This window comes from Anas platyrhynchos, chromosome 21, assembly GCF_047663525.1.
Source record: "Anas platyrhynchos isolate ZD024472 breed Pekin duck chromosome 21, IASCAAS_PekinDuck_T2T, whole genome shotgun sequence".
NCBI lineage: Eukaryota > Metazoa > Chordata > Aves > Anseriformes > Anatidae > Anas > Anas platyrhynchos.
The window spans coordinates 3,935,219-3,958,218 of NC_092607.1; the positions used below are offsets into that span (position 1 = coordinate 3,935,219).

Consider the following 23,000-nt stretch of genomic DNA (forward strand, 5'->3'; position numbering starts at 1 on the left):
ATTATCACTGTGCAGGCATCCAGTGAAGCTCACCATTACCAACCAAGCCCAAGGGTGTTGAATGGGAAAAGCTATTATGAAGAGAAACATTTCAAGATGGAAATAAACTTGTCTAACCACAGACATCCATAACTGATCTAGTTATACACACCCTGTTAGAATCAGTAAAGAGAAACAGGCTCTTCGGCAGGGCAGTCCTCTATTCTTCTCCTCTCTTTTATATGGCCATCTTAGGATACAGTGAGTAATACCCTGGAAGTGCATGTTCCTCTTCTTTGACTGCAGACAGAGCCCAGATAACCAGTTCACACCGGATCTTTACAGTAAAGGAGTCCACTACTTGGATAAATTTATTCCACCATCAGGCATTTGAACTAGGAAAGAGAAGAAGACTTCTCAGTAAAGTTACTTCCTTTCTTGTAGAGTATGGGATGGGGCTGAATTGAACACAGGCCAGGAGCTTGGTGCTGTTTTAATGACTTGTTATTGGCAGAGATTCCTGCCAGCCTGGCAAACTCACTTGCAGGTGGGTAAGGATTCTTCAAACCTGTGGTAGGACTTGAACCTCCTTGTTAGAGAAGTGTAATTGGGAAATAAACCTTTTTGCTTGACGCCTCTGTATTTTTAGCTGTAGTATTGATTTTGTTAACAAATTCCTATTGTTCTACCTCCAAGAAATGAAATCAGAAACAAATATAAGTGTTCCAAAATGTTCCTGGGTTGTCTAAAAATGGAAGATCACAAGAAATGTATTTTGCTGGTAGACAGTGAACCCCAGCTTACTGTAATGAGGAGTCCCTGATAGATCACTGAAGCTGGCCATTAGACAATGCAGAGTTGAGACGAGTTTTAATGACCAAATCTTTCTTCCAGAAATGGCAGTGTGTAGAAGATGCCAGTGGGAAGCTCAAGCTACACAAGTGCAAGGGAATGGTGAACTTGGCAGGTGCAGGCAACAGCAAAGGCACTTCCAATCTTTTGCCCAAGTATTACAACAGGAATAGTGAAGGCTGCAATTGTGAAGAGAATGAATACAAGCTGAGCCATGTCGGACGGAGAAAGAAGCTCTTCTCCAAGAAGAGTAAGTGAACCCACTACATCTTGTGTCTCTGCCTTACAAAATGGTAACTGTTCAAACACCCATAACCATTCTGATTTTCTTGGACATTGAGTTCTATAGATGTCATTGAAGGCAAGCATATTTGCTTGTATCTGCACATGAAGCAGTTTATTGCATACTGGACAATCAGGTATGAAAATGTCTCAGTGTGTAGGAAGAGGAGTGTTTTGATCCAAAATAGAGGCCTGTGTTTATTTCTTTCAAAAACAGGAAATTCAGTACACACACTGAAGCAGCAAGTAGCTTAACCTTGCAAAGGCCTTGAAACATGAACAGTGTGTTATAGGGAGTACTCTAATTTTGAGATACTGCAGTGCTTGGGGCTGTTACTGCAGTAATTTATTTTTAATAAGGATGTGTGTGCTGCTACAGAAGCTGCTCGCTTCTAACATCCTTTTCTTGTGCTCAGTCAGCAGAGCCAGGGCTGACTTTTAACCAGAGATCACATCCAAAGGGGATGACTCTGATTCTGGTTTCCTTGGCACAGATCAGGTGCTTTTTCAGAAGGCCCATTCCGCTGGCTCTGTTTTAAACCTGAGTCAGACTAACATCTATATTTGAAGTACATAGTCTAATTATAGATTAAAGAGGCAAATAGCAGCACGGAATTACTGTTCACTTGTAATGTTTCTTTCGTCTCACTCCACAAATACAGGGCCTTAATTATTTAGCAGATTAGTCTTTCTGTATAATGACCTGGCACAAGCTTCAAACAGAGAGTTTAAATTGATTTTCTTCCATTATATTTGCCTTGCAAGCTGATTAGTACCTACTAAGCTAATTTTTAGTTGAAAAAAATGATTGGTTCCAGGATGAAATTACTCAACTATACTCGCTATTTAAACATGTGGCACAGCAGATAATCTTTAAATAACACTAGAACATGCAGTTCAATTATCTTTTTTTTTTCTTTTTCTGAAGTCACAGAGAAGAAAGTTCAGATACAGGGAGTCAAATAACAGGAGTAGATCGAAGGCACTTAGATGGGAAGAGGAAAACAATTTACATGAGGGCAACATAATGCTATCTGATAATACTTAACACTTACTTAAGTACTTTTCATCTGTGTTGTGCTTTCTAAACATTAACTAATTTTCACAACATCTAGAGGAGGTGGTTAAGTGTATAATTACCGTTAGTTTATGTATTAAAGAGGTTGAGGCAAAGAAGCGAAGGTTGTGAAGATACTTTCAGCTGAAGGATTGGGACATCTTTTTCCCTACATTTGTCTCAGAAGAGGTAGAGTTTATGCTGTACTGTTCAGCACACTTCTCATTGAGCCATAAGGCATACACTTCAGCAGCATAAGATAGGATGTTGGCAGTCATGTTCCCATTGCTTTTATATGAAGTAAAACAATTGGCTCTGGATGCTTTATTTTTCCCTCTGCCCACATCCAGTGTGTGGCATACAATGGGAGAGTTAAGCTTGGATCTGTGGACACAGACTCCTGGGTTTGACATTGGCTATTCTTCCACATGCACTTATCTAATAAATCACACACCAAAAATAAATGAGCACAAAGCAATACAAATCAAGATAACATGCGAAGGGTTTTCTGAACAGTTTACTTAGAAAGCTGGTTCACTGGATTGTAAATGATGACCTGGGTACTGCTGATGTGCATGTGGATTTCTATGACCTGTTTCATGAGATGGGATAAAGTGCAGTCTGTGCTGGGTTGTACAGTTCTGAGGGCATCTTTGGGGTCTACTACTTAGAGTTTGAAGAGTCCGTGGGATCAGTGCTACTTGAATGCCTGCAAATGGTATCCGTAAGACTGAACAACAGCTATACAGAAAAAGGAAGTTTCTAACTGGACTATGTCAGTGTCAGGTCCACACTAATGATTTAGTTCATAGCAATGCTGAAGCTTTTGAAAGGAACACCCTGATCACTCCCTCCTATCGTGACCAGTAGAGGTGGATTTGCAGAGCAATTTTGACATACTGCAGTTGTTTGCAGAAAACTAAATTGGATGTCCTGCTTCTGGGGCGCATCAAGAGTGTTGCAAACCCCAATGGTGATAGGAGGATTGGTCTTTCACAAAGATTCAACCCAGCAGTGCATGGTGAATGCATGGTCTAGAAGACCAGACTAAATTGCTGATAGAGGGGCCAAAGCACCAAATGTTTTGATAAAATAATTGCTTTCTAATGTAGGCATGGTCTAGATCCGTTGTCATGTACACCATTACATTTAAGAGGCAAGAATGTTTCCTAAATTGAGTAAATTAATTGCAAAACAGTGTCATGCCATCTGCATGCCTTTTGGGCCCTGAACAAGTAAGTACACAGCTCACCTGCAAAGCTGTTACCTGTTCTGCATTGCAGTGTCCTCTGTTTTCATAAGAACACACATTGGTGTGTTCTTATTTTTATAAGAATGATGAAATAAAGCTCTGCAATGGGAGGGAAATTTAAAGTAATAATGAGCTCTTAAAATCTTCGGTTGTTTGTTGTCTATTATGTTTTTCTTGCTGTGGATTTCATCTCTTCCTCCTGTGACAAACAAGTGCATATGATTAAAGGAGTTATTAAGCTGCATGTAGAGAAATGATGATAGGCCACACAGATTTGTGTACAGAGTGTGTACAAAGAAGCTAGTACGTTTTTATTCCAATTCTCATGTAATTTGTTTTTCTTTTGAAGTAGTTTCAATACTGTAGCAAAATGGCCTTCTTTGTTATAAAAAAAAAAATACCCAAACATCAAGTACTTTAAAGATAATGCATTTGAAGTATGATTTTTAATGGCAGTTGTGAGAAACTGGGTGTATGGAAATTTTTGGAGGTTGTTTTGTGTTTTTTTTTTTCTCCTCTTTGAAATATCCAAGAAAACAGAATCAAAATAAGATTTCTAGAAATTTCTAGTTACCTAATGATCAAGAAAATCCTCCTCTAATCCTTTATCTGTATTACTAGACGCTTGAGATATTTTCAAAAATTTGACTTCAAAGTGCCTAATTTTACTTTGGTCTTATAGAAAAAGTGCTGCTTCTCTACAGGACTCTGAGAAAATACAGAGACATTACTGGGGAATATAACAAAATTGAGGTGGCTGGTGCTGGTTCCTCATGGCCCACTGTTCATATGCAGAGTTCCTGCATGCTGGTTTATTCCATCATCGTCATGATGCTGGACAATGCATCAGACGCAAAACACCTACCTGGAATAAATGATGACAGGAAGGCCCAGGAGTTCTCTGTCTTCTGCTAATGGCCCTGCTGAGCAGTCACATTCCTGCTTAGAAGAAACGGCTAAGCAGTAGATACAGTTGGTCACGGTCTTCTCAGCTATCCCTGAGATTGTTTTCAAATGATCTCAGTGTTAAATCATGGTTTTGGCAGCAGCAAAATAAGTAATAAAGCTTGAGTGATGAGGACGTGAGGAGAGTTAAATACAAACCTGAAGGCTGGGCATGTTTATGTCAGATACGAAGCTTATGGTTTTATAATACAGCATTACCTCACTTTATTCAGTTGAATAATAATCTCAGATACTGCAGTTCGTGCTTGCTCTAGACGGTGTTGAAACCTGAGATGTCACCAAGTAGTTGTAAAAATGCAAGTATTTGAGTCCCTAGACCATCTGGGGGAACTCTGGACTGTAACAGTGCCTGTCCCTGTCAGGCTAGAGTGAAGCCACGCGTGCCTGTAAAGTGATCCAGGGAGCTGAGGCAGGATGAGTGTGGCATTGAAAACTCGTTAGCTTTCTCATGCTGAAATTTCTCTGGACTCTATATCCAGATTTAATTTAGAGGATGTAATTTCTTAGCAGTGGCGGAGGAGAAGAGGCACAGGGACTCAACTTACCAGGGCCAATCTTTAATAATTCAAAAAAGGAGAATAATTATTTTGGGCAAAATATTTAACAGCCCTAAATCCTGTGTGGGTTGTATATACAGGTATAAGAATTGGAAAGTAAAACTGAAGCCCGAGGGAGGATCAAGTAATTAGACACTGGTATTTGTGCCTACAGATGAATATTGAGCTTACTAAATATTTTAACCACTTCCTCTGAAAATGATGGAGTTTGGTACTACTCACAGCATTGAGTCAGCACTGTGAATAGCATGCTGTAATAATGCAAGGCCTTCATGAGCTGTCTCTCTCCAGACCAATTTGTTCTTTATAAGGCTGGATTAGGACAGGCTGCAAGGGAGGAGCAGCTCCTGGCTTCGAATTCTTCAGGGGCGTGTGGAGACGGCAGTTCCCTGCAGTTGTCTGTTGAGGACCAACATGCTAGCTTGGTATATTGGACTTGGAAGGAAGGTAAATTGTTAGTTGGCTGAGCTTAACAAGATGAAATGAGGGAACAATTAAAGAAATGGGAGTTTACACTTTGAATATAATTGTTAGGGTGTAGCTTTTTGGAACTTCCTCCTACTTTTAAAAAGATGGGAGTTTCCTTCTCATTTATTCAAACATTTCCTGAATGGGTGCCTGAAATACAGTTGGTCTTTTTGTTGCTTTTTTAAAATTTATTTTTTTCTCAGCTGTGACTAACCTGGCTTAATATCAGCTATAAACTTTGAGCCACAGGTGAAAAATGGGCTAAAACAGACAATTCAGCTGGTATCCTGCTTTCTGTGTGTGGCACTGATGTGAATTTAGGGCTTGGACCAGTTTCAGGTGGGAGGGGATGTTTGTTTCTCTTCCCACAGTCTACAAAATGGCCTTTGAGACTTTGTAATCCAGTTAGAATTCATGTAAGCTTCTTGAAAGAAGTCAGTCTGTGTTAATGCCAATGCATGCCAATTGCTGTGAATATTTCTTTTGTCAAATTTGGTTGTTCTACCTCCCATTTCTTTTCTTCACTGCTTGTTTTTGCAGTGGAGTTTATCCCTGAGATAAAGTTGGCTCTTCTGTGGATCTTGAGGTAACGAGAAGTGTTGGTCTTCTCATGTGGCACACTGGATGAGTTTTCCCTTACCAGGTTGCAGCAGGAGGTCCTGTTCTAGTGAAAAGTGCTGTGCTTCAGCTCAGGGTGAAGGAGAGGTGACCAGAGGAACTAAGAGGCTTGCTTGGTTCCAGCAACATCTTGGGTGACTCCAAAGCACATATACACAGCCAGGAGTCTGGAGCTATGGTACTTTGGTCATGCTTTTTTCTCCAGGAGTGAAATAATTCTGCTTAACATGAGTGACTGAGCGGTCACTGCAGTGAGCAGGAAATAGTCAGAGGTGTGAGCCCTACTGTACAGTAGGGAAGTTTAGATATGGATTCATACTCCATAGCTAGGAGATATTCATGTCACTTTAGACAAAACTGAAGAGGAATTGGGATTTGGGTCAGGAGAGAGAACTTTGGAAAGCAGCAATGGCAAATCACTGGGATCTCATACTGTGCAGTGCAGATTCATAGCGAATGTTTCATTCTGTCTTTGGGCTGCAAACACAGAGGCAAACTCTGAGGGCATGCATAGCACTGGAGGGTAGTGCTTTTTGTAGAAACTTTCTGTCTGGCCTGCACATGAGGAAAATAATTGCAAAGAAAATAATTAAATGTGGATAAAAGTAAAGATTCAAATATTAATCCCTCCCATTAAAATCTTGTATTGAAAAAAAAAAAAAGAGTATGGAGTTGAGAAGTTCAGGCTGAATACTCGAGTACTCCCTGTTGAAATTCGGGATGACTTCTGAGAAGTGTTGCAGGAATACCGGCACTGGAATGTTTTACAGTAGATGACAGAATGTAGTTGAGAACTAATCCGCAAGGATGACCTGAGACCCTACTGTCTTTAAATTTCAGAATTATTTTTTAAAGTGTTACTGCCATCTAGTGGCTCTTGGGGGAAGAGCTTCTTTTAGAGTTTCTTTGAAAGTTGTTCACTCTGAGTCATGACTGTACAAGTACTTTCTCTTTCCCCTCTGCCATCCTTGTGCATTTGCACTCTATCCCTCTCTCTCAGACTTTAAGGTTCCCAGCAGGTAATGACATGGCAGCACTGCAACAAACAGCAGTTGTCATTGAGTGAATTCCAAATGTCACGTTAGGGGCTGTTGTTTGCCAAGAACCACAGAGAACCAAAGTGTAACCTGCTGTTTCTCCCCGTCTTAATCCTTTTACTCCCTTTTCTGTGCAGAATACAAACCGAGCTATGTCCGGAATCGTTCTATCCGCTCTGTATCTGTTGAGCTGAATGGAGCCATTTATAACTTGGGTTTAGAGGACGGATACCAACCTGTCTTACCAAGAAACATCACCAAGCGACACAAGATGCAGAGGGCTATTCCTCCTGAGGAGGAAGATAAAGACATGGCAGAATACAGTGGCACTGGTGGCATTGCAGAATATACAGCCCCTAATCTAATAAAAGTTACTCACAGGTGAGTAAATACTGTATGTTTCTATAAACTTTTGCTGCTTGAGTGGCTGCTTTACATAAATGGGTGCGTTACCTTTTGATAAGCATATTGTGTCCCTTTTGGCTACCATCTGACTTCACTGAACTTCTTATTCTCATTTGTACACACCTTTCAGTTTTGTTTTAATTTTGTCATCATGCACAAAGGGGCATGAAAGCTACTGAAGAACCACAGAGGTGCTTGTATGTCTTCTACGCTTTGGAGACAGTAATCACCGATAAGTACACATTTCCAGTAAGGACAAGTGAAACTGTTTGCAGTGTTGGTGTGTACACCTATCTGAAACCAGGGAAGACTCTACCCATGTAAATCTCAGCGTGCAGCAGGTAACCTGGCCTGTCTGAAGATCAAAATACTCCATACTCCAACTGGAATATGACCCAGTTTCAACATGCCATTGGTTGCTTTGTATTTCAAATACAAAATCAGTCCCAAAGGAAGCAGCAGCATCACAGAGCTGCTTGTACCCAGTGCTAGGAAAGGAAAATCTATGTTATGGAGGAGGTTAGATAGACCAGGAGTATTGGGGAATGGAACATTGGAGAGAGAGGTGAGGGAATTGTCTGCGTTCTAAAGAGACTGTAATAGTTTAAGGTTTCTCAGTGTGCAGATCCAGGGTCTGGTGATGTATCTTCAACTGTACTTACTTCAGTGTTTTGTCACCCTTTCTACTTGTGAATTATGAGAAAATCCATCAATCACTATGGATTATGTGAATTAAATTGTTTAATGACTAGCTCATGCAAATATGCATGAACCAGATAGCTGCTGTTGAAATCTGTGGTTTCCATTTGACTTCAGTTTACAGGGTTAGAGATTTGCTAATATGAGGAAACAGGAAGGTTGACATCAGCAGAGTTCTGCCCTCCTTCCTCAGCTTTTTTGAATGTTCAGGAGCCATAAATCACTATTTGTTCCTTTTTTCTGGGACATGTTAAATTGATCTGTGCTGCTTTACTGGGTGAATCCCAGCCCCGTACCAGGAACTGTCAGGAAGGTTGTGCGTAATTCATGAGGAGTCCCCAGGAACACCTACAGAAAAGAAGGCAGTGGGATAACATGCGTGAGGCGCTTTAAAGAAAACAGAGGAATAATGAAAAAAAAAAACAGGTTTAATTTAATAAATAATCATTCAAAAATAACTCCATGGTATTTATTGACCCCTAATAAACTTGTTGAGCATTTGTCTTTTTTTTTTTTCCTTTTTTTTTTTTTTTTAATTTTAAATACTGGACTTCATGAGAAGTTACTGGAACATGAGCACTTAAAGTTGTCAGAGGGTATTTTGCCTTTGAAGTCAGGGAGCTGTATTTGAAAAAGTTTATCCCTTTTGTAGAAAATCATTTTTTTCTTTGTAGTATTCTAATACATCTTATAAAGAAGCTTTCTCCCTGCCTCTACCCCTGTATGTTACTTAATTATGCATAGGGAAATTGCTTCCGAGTAGTGCTTTCGGTACTTGCTAGTTAGTAGAGATTATTTATGTAGACAGCCTAATGCATAAATAAGAACTGTGCAGCACAATTTGCATATAGAAATGAAACAGTCAACAGGTTCTCTTGATAGGAGCATTGTCCTTGAATTATTTTTTTTATTTCCAATCTGGCTTCTCATGTGTCCTGGAGTTGTGCTATTAAAACAGCGCAGCAAAAGCTGTTTGCATTGTATGTTTATCTACTATAATAAACATTGTTTTTTCTATGGCCAGGTGCTATATCCTGGAGAATGACACCGTTCAGTGTGACACAGATCTGTACAGGTCACTGCAAGCTTGGAAGGACCATAAACTTCATATTGACCATGAAGTGAGTGATGTTACCAGTCATGTATTTTCAGCTTGTCTTTGGCCTGGTTTCCTGTGGGCTGATAGGATCATGCTGACTGTGTTTGTGTCTGTCTGCCTCTGGGTGTCTTTGTTCTTCCCTGGAACCTTTTGAACTTAGTGGTTGATTTCAGAATAGAGATTTCATAGATAATTAAGTTGCTACAAGTTTGTGAAGACAAGATCGTAAGTGGAGGAGAGAAATACACCTTAAAGAACTGAGAAATGACATAAGCCTTATGAGATAAATGAGAGAGACTTGTAAGTCTCACTTCTGTCCTGTTGTATTCCTGCTTTAGGATCACTGGGCTGGATTCTTTGTGTATTTTTCGTGAAATCTTTGTCCACTTGCTATGCAGCCATGGACTTCTATTAGGTCAGTGTTGTCTGATCGTAGTTGCACAGCGAATTCTTTGTTCACACTACATGACTTCACTTTTTCTGCTGTGTAAAGAATTGAAGTGGAAGCCTGGAATACCCATCTGAGCGGGCTATGCTGTGCATGAGCTACATTGAACAAAAGCAGGAGTTTCAGTTACTGAAGGTGGTTAAAAATAAACCATGCAGGTGGCACAATTAAATTAACTGCTAACATACATCCCATGTGGCCAGATGTTACTAGACTGCCATGTAAAAGGATGGAGACTTACTGCTTTTCTCTTCCAGAATCTCTGAAGAGGGGACTTCAGAACACTCCATCTCCATCCCCTTCTCAGGCTCCTAACAGGCCAAACCTTTAAGGGCTTCATTTTCCTTTGGTACCCTTTCTCCTTTACAAATATGCCGAAGGGAAAAAATCACAGTGGAAGTAGAGTGTTTGTCTGCCTAAGGCTTTATGGCACCCTCCCACCCTGCTCCCCCCAGTGCCACATTCTGCTTTCACCTTCAGTAATCAGAGCAGGCAAACTGTGCCCCAAAATTGCCCTCCTATGTGCAGTTTCCTTTTGGGAAGGTAGCTAATCTGAAAATGCTTGTTAGGGGAGGAAGTTGTAGAAGGTAGCAAGAAAGAAGTATTTGATGGAGATACATTCGAGAGGGTTAAAATAAACCATGCTGTATTTTTTTTTTACCTGTGTGTTTCCTTTTTTCAGATCGAAACATTGCAAAATAAAATAAAAAATCTGAGGGAGGTGAGAGGTCATTTGAAGAAGAAGAGACCTGAGGAGTGTGATTGTAACAAGATAAGGTATTTTTGGTGTACTGTAGCTGATTTATGTCTTCACAGGAGAGATCAGAATCTGTTTTAAGTGGTTTCCTACCTGCTATACTCTTGTCTAATGCTTCCTGCAGCTGTCCAACCCTCCTAAAGTACTAGGCCCACCTTCTGCCAGGCAGGAGTTTAATTGCCTCTGTGTCAACTGACACATGTAAAATGCTTTTAAACCAGTAAGTTATGCTCTTGTACTGAAGATGTTGCTATTACATACTAGAAATTAATATTTTTAGCTGCAGGCTTTCTTCTGAAAACTTGCTTGACAGTATGGTACAGTGTTAAACAAATCTCTCAATAAGAATAGTGCATAATACAGGGTGGTCAGATGAGAGACTTTCTATTTGTTTTTTTCAAGGCCAGATGAGTTATCGCATAGCATATAGTTCCTGCAATATTAAGCAGCTGTGCCAGGTAGAAGAAGCAGGAATTTAACTGTTGGTGCAGAGTAACTGTAATTCTGTAGCCACCACTGACTTAGTGCAACAGATATTTTTTTTTCTCTGATGCATATGATTTCTGGATTTTAAATGCAACAGGCAATACTAAAATAGCAATTGTGCATCAAGATCTCTGCATAGTTGGTTTCTCATAGCCATGTATTTGCAAAATGGCTGTGAGATCAGCTCACTGATTACATGGAAAGAAGGTTCAAGCATATCTGAAACCTTCTAGGGAGCGAGTGTGTTCTTGCTCTGCAAATAAGCACAGCAGAAAAATCTTACAAAATTAAATGTTAACACAAACAGAATTTGCCCCTGAGAAAGTTGATGGAATGGAATAGTATAGTTCAGTTGGAAGAGATCTACAAAGATCATCAAGTCTAACTGCCTGACCACTTCAGGGCTAACCAAAAGATAAGCTTATTTTTAAGGGCATTATGCTTAAAGAAACCAGGAGCAGCTGCTCTTGATCAGAGTGATCAGAGAGCAATCACTGAGGCTGCAGTGAGGCAGATGTTACCAGGAGTACAGCAGCCACAGTGGCAGTACGACAACAAAAAAAGCTGTACTCAGAAACATAAGGCAGCTTTGCTATCATCTTTGGCTAAAGTAGTTTTCATTAAGGAGCCTCTATAAGAGGATGTGGATGATACTTCTCTGTCTCATTGCTATAATGGAGGTACAACATAATCTAGATTAGTTTACAGACACGAGGTACATAGTCCTGGCCTGTGTTGATTCTGCAACACAGCTTCAGTAACGGATCATTAAAATAAGCAGAATATCTCTTTCTTAGGTTATGCCAACCCATACGTACATACAACATACAGCATAAAGTACTTAAAATTAAACCCATACAATTCTAAATGGCAATTTCCCCAAACCTTGTTTTATCAGTTTTGAAAGCAGTGTATTATGTTAACAACCAAGTTTATTTGATACGTACTGTAAAGATGAAGTTATTTTTACAGTTAACATAAAGAACATTACATTTGTCATGTCCAATATAAGAAGCACTTCTGTTTGTGCATAGCATCATTCAGATGAATAATCCCACAGAAATCAATGATGGTAATAATCCGAGTTATATGTTTGCAGAATTGCATTGAGCGTAGCATTTCAGACTAGTTAATGATATGCACAGTATCTATGCTAGAGAAAAAAGTTGACTGAATTGAAGATAGATAGTTCTTTAATAATTTTATTTTGTTAATTTGCTATAAGTATTAAATTTACATTAGCATTTGTAATTTAAAAGATGTGTTTTGTTTCAAAGGGAATTTAAGTCTGACAATTAGATAAATAGCACTTACTGAACTTAATTTTGTCTTTGTTTATTTGTGTGGTTAGTAAGTACAGTGAACTGTATTAATCAGGAAAAAATTGCCCTTGCCTAAGACTATTTTGCCTTTTTTATCAACTTTTCAAACTACAAAAAAAGGAAACCTCTGCAAAATCTAGGAAGAGCTCTGGAGACAGAGTCAAAATAGTAGAGCTACCCAATTAGAATGTATATGTCAACTTCCACCCTACATATCTCAGAATACATTAGACAATACTACTGCTTGGACAGTCCCACCCCGTTTTGGTTTTCCTGGAACTACTAGCTAGTAATAGTGGAGGGGGGAAAAGAAACTCTATGAGGTACAAGTGATGCTTAAATTATTTTGTTTGGAAAACAGCAGGAAGGTGATATGAGCCTGTCATCATATCCTCTGAAAAATTAATGAATACTCTGTTGAAGAAATCTTGTAATTCAATTATAAATCTACTGATTTTATCTGCCCCATGTAGGGAAACAGGAAGTAATGATGACTAAAATTGAAAATTGCAACTGCAATCATCTGTAGATATATAGTGCAATACAGCAGCAGAGCACCAGGTGTCACTATGTACAAATGATCGAAGGAAAACGAGAGGCACAAGAAGTGCCTGACCCAGTCTAGCAAGGCTGTTTTGTGTTCACCACCTACCTTGAGTGAACAAATTGAAGGGAGAAGTGATACTGGATTAAATACACTTCGAATTCAGGGTGAAAATACGGTATGAACAGGTATAATTGTCTCTGCTGTTCATCAACAATTATTTTTATTTTCCAGTTACCATTCAAAACACAAAAGCAAACTGAGGCACAAGGGATCTAATCTTCATCCTTTCAAGTAAGTGAAGAAGGCCTGTTCCTTTGGAAGAGAAAATGCAAAGATCCTAATATTTGGTCCAAGTACACGTGTTAAAAACTAAGCAAAAGAAGTAATTTCACTTATCCTGTGCTAAAAAGAATAAACATACAGACACCTGGGAAAGGAACCAAACCAATGGTAAAAAAAAATGCTTGTAAATGCACATCAAAGACTTCAAGCAAGCCCATTAAACCCCTTTGGCTCCATTTTTTTCCCTAGTACCATGGAATTGCAAAGAGCTTTGGAGATCCAGAACTATTTGGAAGAAAAGCCATTTATTTTTAAAATACCGATTATTTCTTTCCCTCAAAGCAGCTTATTTTATTAGCTGCTTCATTTTTTTAGGTGTTCAAGTATAACAGAGTCTGCATGACCCTAATGTTTCATGTGTGCAGGAAAGCCCTACAGGAGAAAGACAGGCTGTGGCTGCTTAGAGAGCAAAGGAGAAAGAAGAAACTGCGCAAACTGCTTAAGAGAATAAAAAATAACGACACTTGCAGCATGCCTGGTTTGACCTGCTTCACCCATGACAACCAGCACTGGCAAACTGCTCCCCTGTGGACACGTAAGAATACTCTAAACTAACTAACAGGTAGCTGGGTACAGTGTAGCGACTAGGATGATTCTAGGTTAGCAGAAACTACCAGTATGATTAGGCAAGTAGCCAAAGCCACACAGTTTTCCTCATACTGTGTTTCAGTGTTGGTGTGATCCTTACAAAAGGCAAAGGAGTTAAATTAAACAAACAAACAAACAACAAAAGCTGCAGATGAAAACCTAGAGATACTGCAGACAGTACACAGTACATACACAGTACATCCTATTATTATCTCAGCAGCTGGAATGTTTCCCAACCAGCAAGGGAAAAACAACTAGCTGAGACACTACTCAAGTTAGATGTTTTGTGGGGGCTAGGTAAGCATAGAACGTTATGCTGGAAATGCATTCTCTGCTTTAGAGCTCAGGAATGACAGAATGACTGTTTATGAATAAAGTAGTACCATGAACAAAAAAGTAGTAAAATAAGAAGTGCCTAAAACCAGCAGCATGTATCTTAAGTCTTCATGATGCTTTTCTTTGCAGTGGGTCCTTTCTGTGCTTGTACCAGTGCCAACAACAACACATACTGGTGCTTGAGGACAATCAACGAGACTCACAACTTTCTGTTTTGCGAATTTGCTACTGGCTTTTTGGAGTATTTTGATCTCAACACTGATCCATATCAGGTACCTCATCATAGTACAGCTCTGGAAATGTATCAGTGTTCTTTACCAATGATGCATTGAAATACTGCAGTATTGGTACAAAAAATAGATGCAACTATTAACATAAAATGATTTGGCTTCTCGCTTGTTGGAAGTAAACCACAGATACTCCATATGTGGAAGTTACCAACCTACAGAGGAATACCTATTCTCTAAAATGAACCTATCTGTATTGCAGCTAATTAACGCAGTGAACACGCTAGATAGAGAAGTTCTCAATCAACTGCACATCCAGCTGATGGAACTAAGAAGCTGCAAAGGGTATAAACAATGCAATCCAAGAACTAGGAATATGGATCTGGGTAAGTGCTTCTGCTATTACACTCAGAAACTACCCAAAAGAAATGAATCTCTTGTTCACTAACATGAAATTCATCAGCCAAAAAATGATTTTAGAATTGATTTACACTAGTAATGCTCTGCTGTGGCTGATGATTGCACGCTCAAATTCTTGTATTGTTTGTTCAGTTTGTTTTATGTAATGTTTCCAGAAACTCACAGCTACATAGTAAGACTTGGATACTTAATATGCAGCAGCTGAAATGCAGGAAGAGCATCCCTGCGTATGGCAGGGGGGTTGGAACTAGGTCATTTTTAAGGTCCCTCCAGCCTAAGCCGTTCTATGATTCTGTGACTGGAAGAGATGAGGAAGGAAGAAAAGTAATGAAAGAACAAACAAATACCTAATAGCTGGTTCTGAGTTTGTAGGCTCTTGGGATAAGTCAAGCTGGAAGGGACTTGTGGAGTTCATCTGGTCTAACCTCGTGCTCACTATAAGGTCAGATTTGAGGTCAGACCATGTTACTCAGGGCTTTATGCATTTGGATCTTGAAAACCTCCAAGAATAGAGACTGCACAACCCCTCTGGACAACTGGTCTAGCAGTTGTGGTACAGCATTCCATGAAGGCATAATTTTTAGGACTATTTCTTTTATACACAATGCAGTCCATGCAGACTTATTAAACTAGCTTAAAAATAACTTTAACCTCAAAAAAAGGAGGCTAATGCTTAAGCTGATTGATTTTCCCCTGTTGGTGCAAGGTACTTGTAAAATAACAGCAGATCAAGGAAGGAGATGCATTGAGGAATGCATTGAGGAATGCATTACATTACCAAAAGATGTGCTCTTCTAACTATGCCTTCACATTTCAAAAAGAATGAAACCCATTGGTCTGTATTCTTTTTCTAGGTTAGACTCATTGTTTTGAGTCCTTTAAATTTTCCTGGTCTAGTCAATACTATTGTGTGTTGTTTTTTTAATGTTTAGTCATGATAGCAAACTGAAAGGTACAGTTACTTGTATTTCTCCTTTTAAATTGCATTTCTTATTTAAATTGCATCCCTTAGTACAATGACGTAAGAAATGCAACATAAATATGTATATATATATATATATAGCCTTCAGAGCTTGAAGACCCCCACCCTCAAAATACTGTTAATCTGCCTAAGTCCACCTGAGTCCAAAATATTACTTCAGGTCTTATTTAGCATATGTACCATCTAGAGCTGTATGCTTTGAAATCAAGTTTTTGGCATTTAAGTATACTGCTGCAGGATGTTTACAGAAAAGTTTCACAATTACCTATCTCAATTTACACCCCATTTTACCTAGAATAAGGGATTATATCTGTAAATAAGTTCTAGTGAATGTCTTAATTCTGTTAATATTCTGTTAATATTCTTAGATCTTTCTCTGAATTGTGTTTTGCCCAATACCTTATTCTGTTGGTTAATACAATGGTTAATAACATGTTAATTTTTTCCTCACTTAGGACTTAAAGATGGAAGCTATGAGCAGTACAGGTACATTTTCAAAAATACATAAATTATTATTCTTAAATACTACCTTTATGCTCAAGAGTTAGGAGTGTGGGATTGGGAACAACATGGACATACTGCCTACAGTGACGTTTGCCAGGTCTTTCCATCCCAGTTACTGTAAACACTGGAGATATTTCTGTTTCGATGTTATAGCATGTTCTAATCTTTGTAGCTAAAAATCAGGCTAAACTCTTCTCCTTCCTCATCTTTCAGACTGTAGTGCTGGTGGTTTTCTTGGTGATGGTTAACTTTTTTCTCCTTTTGCTGCTTGAAAATTAGGCAGTTTCAGCGTCGAAAGTGGCCAGATGTGAAGAGACCATCATCTTCTAAGTCACTGTGAGTTGGGAGCAGTTCATGAAAAGCATTAGCTTTTGCTTACCTTTCTTTTCTTTATTTTTCTGTTTGCATGCAGCACCTTTTTAACATCATCATCTATTCTCATGCAAGTGGCAAGTGTTCTAAATTAAGCAAGCACTATTACACTGCCATCATTACAGACCAGTCCTGTACAAAACCTCTTGGTATATGTTTTCTGGGAATTTAGGAACGTTAAGGTTAAAGCAATTTAAAACTTGAGCAAAGGTGGACTCTCAATTAAGAAACCAATTATCATTAACTATCTGTAAGAATTTGAGATCATTATGTTGGTTTTGTCTAAACTTAAATGTGTGGCAGCCTCATAGCAGCCTCTCACAACATCCAGAAATAACAAGACTGATTTCATTACTTGAATTATGATTCAATGACTGAAGTCATTACTCATAGAGGATCACGTGCTTTCTTGCTATTTATCTAACTACTACCTCCTTCATGTTGTGAGCAAAGAAAGCAAGTTAGAACAGAAAGTAGTGTACTTTGTACGAAGAAAAATCTTTACATTTTGGGTTATTTTGGCATTATACTAAAATTCAATATTGTTGCTTATTTTACTGCCCTTTGAAACTTGCAGATAATATCATTCAGTATAGTACTGTTAGTTCTCAACTTGCCAGACCTCAAAGGTGAGATACAAATTTAAAACCAAGAAAAATAGTTACCTTTGACGTACCAGTTACTCTCTGTCTCTGAACCTCTTTAAAAAAGAAGGTTGAGACTTCAACTCATAAGATATTCACCAGCTATGCAGTAAGAACTATGTACCAGCACCTTCATCAATAGGCACAGTCCTATTCTCCTCAACTCCTCCGAGAGAGAGCATTTTTGTCACATAATGGTAACACTTTATATATCTAGTTGAAGAGAGCCAAGATGGGATTCAGAACCAAACGAAGATAGAATTTATGAGATACACAGGTTGAAGTTTCAAACATAATTGTTTGCTTGTGATATACCTACTGTATTTTTATAGGTGGTCTAGTGTTTCAATTGTTTTACTCCTGCATGGAACTATTGAAAATATATTCCAACTACTTCCTAACTAGGATGTTATACACTAAATCATGTTTGTTTTATTTTAAAGAGGCCAACTGTGGGAAGGATGGGAGGGCTAACCTCCCCACCTGCTGGACCTCAGTGAGGATATAAACTGGCCAGAACTTGAATTCATGTACAGACTGTGAAAATGTGTATGATTTCGGAAAGAATTATAATGTTAGCCTGGAGGACTGGATGAACTTTGAGGCCAAAATAGATAAGAGTTTGCACTGGTGAGTGAATTAAGTAGATGAAGTGAAATTATGGAACTCCTGTCAGGAATACAGGTCTCTTTGAAATCCACTATTGTACCTGCTTTTTGCTTTGGATTATACCTCACCTGCTTCACAAAGCATTTTATGTCAAGAAGACACCACTAACATTGTTCCAGGAATTGACAGAAGAGGAAACACAGCTGCATCCCAAAGAGGATTGCCATCCCCGTGGGCAAAGTGTACACAAAGACCGTGGAAGTAAACTTACAACATTTCTCAGTTCAGCTATACCTTTGGACGGCACAAGGGAAAATTTCAAAACCAAGTATTTCTAAAGCAGCATACAGAAAACATGGATGCTTTTGCTTCCAACTGGGGTAAAGGTAATGGTGGAAAAGAACTTTTAAGAGATTCAGGAATTCAAATGAGCAGCACTGAATATTCTCAACACCATGGTATTTCTCAAATTTCCTCTGAGGGTATGTTTTAGTTCCATGTCTACTTGTCTGTCCTATTGACAACTCTAGAAAAATTAGAGAAATCTTAACTAACAGATGTCAGACTTTTGGAGGGGTTGTGTAAATATTGATCAATATACTGTTTAAAAATAAATTCTTTCGGATTGTGAAGAATTTTGTTAATAAAAGTGTGGAATGCCCACATACCATTTCTCAAAAGGTTACTTAATGTTGCATAGCACATTTCAGAATTCATCCATTTTTAAAAGTACTGAAAAAAATCAGTAAATGTACATCTTACATTTTAATGAAATCAAATTTGTATTATTTTTTTTTCTGTGGATAATATTATATTGTTATGTTCAAAACCAAAACAATTCATTTGAGAAAGCAACATTGGCTTAGTAGTGCAACTTTTACACTTATTTTTAAAAGGCTGCTCTGAGAAGTTCAATAATCATGACCAATAAAAAAATAATGTAGTTATAGCTCAGTCTACAGAAAAGTAGATGACCTGAATAAGGGTTACTGTTTAAAAGCTTTTAAAGGAAAGAAAACATGACTTTACTAAGGAAGCACAGCGTACAGAGTCTACTTGAGTATCTTCATAAAGCTGTTATTAAATACATTGTAGTACAGGCACTAGCAGTAATAATTTATCATTTTTTTTCCATGTTAATCTGCTACCTGTTTTAAAGCTGCATGTGAGAGGAAGCTCGTAATAGACTCAACCAACTGCGGCCTTGACTCTTAACAAGAGGTACATTTTTTGCAAAATACAAACTTAACTTGCACTTCACAATAGAAAAGCATTTTTGCTGCTTTCCTGGGGGAAGTATTAGCAGTCTACTTTTACCCAAGTCAGTATGCAGAAAGAATGCTTGCTAAGTTAGATCAAAAAAGTTTCCACTTACCTTTTTTTGCATTCAGCCTATAACTTCTGAACAGAGGATGAGACTATCAGACTGTCCTGCATGGCCAGTATTACTGCTCCAGTTGCATATCAGGTAGAAGCTTGAAAAGTTACCATTTCCCTTTATGCTCATGCAAAATACTGAGCTGTAAGATTTGCACATTACATAAGAAGTAACTGTTACTTTCTAAAGGTAGGTTGTTGCTGAGTTAGGGGGAAAGCTACCACCTCTCCTCCTTTCAGCTCTGCTAAAGAGCGCTATTTAAGTTGAAAAAGACATGAATTCCAGTCAGTATCGGTGCAGCTTTGCTAAACTGGTCTCACAGGCAGAAGGTCTAAGGCATTACTCCCTTAGCTTTTACAGCCAGCTGGAAAAAAAAAATAAAATCATTTGCTATACATAGCTTTCCACAGTAACAGCTGTAACAATTTTGTAATAGTAGTGGATTTCCTCTGACCTTACCAGGATGTAGCTAGCAGCCTCGAAGTATTAGAGAGCTAATACACTATGTCACCAAGTTCTGATTTTAAATAGAAACCTTTATTTACATTATTATTAACATCCAAACACAAAAATCAGAAGAGCAGTAATACCTTACAACCAACTCTTTTATAAACCAGTCCCCAAGGTTTTTCTGTTTTTCAACATAAAGATACAGATATTTCAAGCAATACTTAATGTAAACTAAACTTAAATGCAATTCTCAATACTGTATGCCTTCTCCTGAGAATTTTTTAAAATATTGCTCTCAGAGTTACATGGTTTTCATACTTGCTGTATCATTCAATCACCTGGTAGTCTGCACATAAATTCAAAAATAAAATGTGTGCTAATTGGTACAACATTCAAATAGTTTTTGTCTTCTAACTGAAAAATGGTCCTGATTTCCTAAATTTAAAAGCAGAATTTGAGATCAAGATTGGTACTACATATGAATTTTATAAAAACATGGTTTCTGTGATCAAAGAATAACAAAGTAGCAAAACTATGCTCATTATGCAGCAGTGACCAGAGGTGGTTGGACTAGCTAACTGTTCTCTTACAGTTGAAAAATTGTATACAGTTTTTGTTGTTGTTGTTAAATATGCTGCTACAGAACCAAATCAGAATTGGTGGAGATATTAAATGCTAACAGCTTTCAAGGTAAGTTTTATTTACTGCAGTCCATAAGCCTGTCACACTAGACATAATACTTGGAATCAGTGTTGCCAAGAAAGATGTCATCAATGCAATTTAAAAATGTGCCCTCCCCCCTTTATTAAGTTTAAACTAAAAATCTAAAAATCTTTGGATTCAGCAAAAAAGTAGGTACTAGAAAGCTCCAACATTCTAAATACAGATGAGAAAACAATGATCCTTTACAACACCAGTCAGGTAGGTACCAGCTATACATACATGTATAAACAAAATCACTCATTTTAAAAAAAGTTAAGAGGGCACAATGTATAAAGTTGTATATAGTCTAAGAGCTCACCTAATGAAAGCAATCAGGGTTTGTAGTTTCCATCAATATAATGAATAACTACAAAATATAAAGATTGTTCTACTCTCATTTATATAAAAAGCAAGGGATTGTTGCCTTTCAACTTCAGTAGGCAGCACTCAAACAGATACGTTCTAAGAAATAAGAAAGAAGATAAAAGTTCCTTAGCCTTTTAAAAGTTTTTCATTAAAAATAAAAACACACATGTATTGGATTGAAAATTTCAAATAAATACTAACACCTAACCTATATACTCCGTACTAATCACAAAGATAGGGTTGCATAAGGTAGACTGAATCTACATTCCTGTTGGAACACAACTGGCTGTATGCTAAGGATTAATTTGTTGAGAAATTTTCTAGTGAAAGTTATTCCTATTCAAATGGAAGATCACTGCATATTCTGAAAAATAAAACCACCTCATACTTACAGTACCAAGAAGAAGCAATCAAGAACACTTTTTTCCTTTTTTTCCTTTTTTTTTTTTTTTTTACTCACTTGGGAGAAGTCAGTTTTCCATTACACAGTGAACAACAGAACAAAAGGACCACACATCTTAAACATTTCTGGGTCATCCCTTATGGAAGATTAGGGGTTTGACTCATTGTAACTGCCTGAAACTGGAAAAACTGCAAAAGGATCTTCATGTCAAGGAACCAAAATAGAGAAAAAAATAAACCTTATCAGCAAATAATATGAATAAATTTGTAACCAAACAAACTTAAATACTGATATGAGAGAAACCTGCTTAGAAAATACATTCATTACTATTAGAACAATCCAATGAAGTGCAGACATTTGGTTAAGTGTGGCTTAATATCCTTATAGATTTCTGGATGTTATGTAACAACAAATATTTTGCAACAGATAAACTTCTTTCAAAGAACATTTAGAGTTTGTTAAAATTGACCAAAAAAGACACAATCCAGATTCATCAACTGAAAAGGAGAAAGATTGTAGAAAGACATGATCATCATGACAAGTCATAACATCTTACTATGCAGAGCCTTTTTGTCAAATTGCCTTATGCAAAAATAAATGTAACAAAGTGCTCACAGGTGGAGAAAGCATTTAACAACTCGTCTTTTATAAAAAGCTACATGTTAAAGATGTAAAAATAAATGAAGTGTCAAAGACCAAAGAAGAGAAAGATGTGGGCTGAGGTCACCCAGTTTCAAAGTCATTAAGTTTAATTAAAAAAAAAAAGTATTCTATTTGGACCTCAACTACGCTGAGTTTACAGAAATCAATTTTGTTAAATATTTAGCTTCACAAACTCTGCAAAAATGAGTTAGTGACCTACAAAAGTCATATATATAATACATTATCTTAAAGAACATATTTACAAAATTTATTCACAAAAAGACTGCAAAATTCTGATTCCGACTGCAGTGCCTTGCCTTGAGTTTTCTGAAGTATTCTCAAAATGATGAAAGATTATTGCTCTAATTTCCATACACAGAAAACATTACATTATGCAGTCTTCAAATAATTCTTAAGAGATTGTGTTTGAGAAGGAACATGAGCACACCCTACCTTCATATTAAGTCCTTATCAAAGATATTGCATTAATCCATTATATAGTCTTATATAAAGTGCACTCAGCTGCACATCAATATGTAAATATTAGTCACAATTGTGTTTAAATAATTTAAATTTATTATCCTCTCTTTTTACCCCTTGGCATCAATGGACAGGATTTTGGAATAGTATGTGCCAATTCATTTTGCACTGCTCCTCTGCTTGGGAAATCCTGACTCCTGGGGGTAAGAGATTAAAAGCAGCATTTATATTCAGGAATTAATATAAAAGAGTCAAGGCTAGGAACTACATTCTCTGTCAGATATTCTTACTAGAGAAATCAGGAAATTCTTATCACTGTGACTTCTCCAGGCACTTTCATCTGCCTGTAGTTAAAGGGCTTTGGATAGCTACAGTAAACAGACAAGGTATTCCAGGGGTCTACCCATCCTATTTACTAAAATGCCTTTGCCGAATTCACATTTCTAGAGGCAGAGCGCCAAAAATATTTATGACCTTATTTGTACACCACAATATACAGTAATATGGATGCCTCTACTAAAAAAGTTTTTTTCTTTTTTTTTTTTTTTTTCTCTGAATGAAGTAACTTAGGACATCATGGTGATTAGCAGGAAAAATCCCTTATTTCCAGAAGGCCAGTACTAGTTGCCATGAAGAATGCGTAACTTTCCTTTACAATACTAGTGCATCGTTAATACAGCGCATTCTTGTTTGGAGATCGGGTTTAGGTGTCAGCAGTATTTCT

At 37.7% G+C, this 23,000-nt stretch overlaps 2 protein-coding genes across 29 annotated transcripts in view; one reads left to right on the plus strand and one right to left on the minus strand.

Annotated features, from left to right (window-relative positions):
• The window catches only part of SULF2 (sulfatase 2), a 165,214-nt gene extending 145,140 nt beyond the window's left edge, over positions 1-20,074 (plus strand). For all 18 annotated transcript variants that reach the window (XM_038166038.2, XM_027473333.3, XM_027473337.3 and 15 more), the window contains 11 exons: positions 874-1,081; positions 7,206-7,449; positions 9,197-9,293; positions 10,402-10,496; positions 13,063-13,122; positions 13,539-13,708; positions 14,227-14,369; positions 14,587-14,710; positions 16,182-16,212; positions 16,510-16,566; positions 17,690-20,074. In XM_038166038.2, the coding sequence (XP_038021966.1) occupies positions 874-1,081; positions 7,206-7,449; positions 9,197-9,293; positions 10,402-10,496; positions 13,063-13,122; positions 13,539-13,708; positions 14,227-14,369; positions 14,587-14,710; positions 16,182-16,212; positions 16,510-16,566; positions 17,690-17,720 (1,260 nt within the window). In that variant the 3' untranslated portion in view covers positions 17,721-20,074. The remainder of the gene's footprint in view (positions 1-873; positions 1,082-7,205; positions 7,450-9,196; positions 9,294-10,401; positions 10,497-13,062; positions 13,123-13,538; positions 13,709-14,226; positions 14,370-14,586; positions 14,711-16,181; positions 16,213-16,509; positions 16,567-17,689) is intronic.
• The window catches only part of NCOA3 (nuclear receptor coactivator 3), an 83,869-nt gene continuing 80,617 nt past the window's right edge, over positions 19,749-23,000 (minus strand). For all 11 annotated transcript variants that reach the window (XM_038166037.2, XM_027473330.3, XM_038166035.2 and 8 more), the window contains one exon: positions 19,749-22,998. In XM_038166037.2, coding sequence (XP_038021965.1) covers positions 22,987-22,998 — 12 coding nt within the window. In that variant the 3' untranslated portion in view covers positions 19,749-22,986. The remainder of the gene's footprint in view (positions 22,999-23,000) is intronic.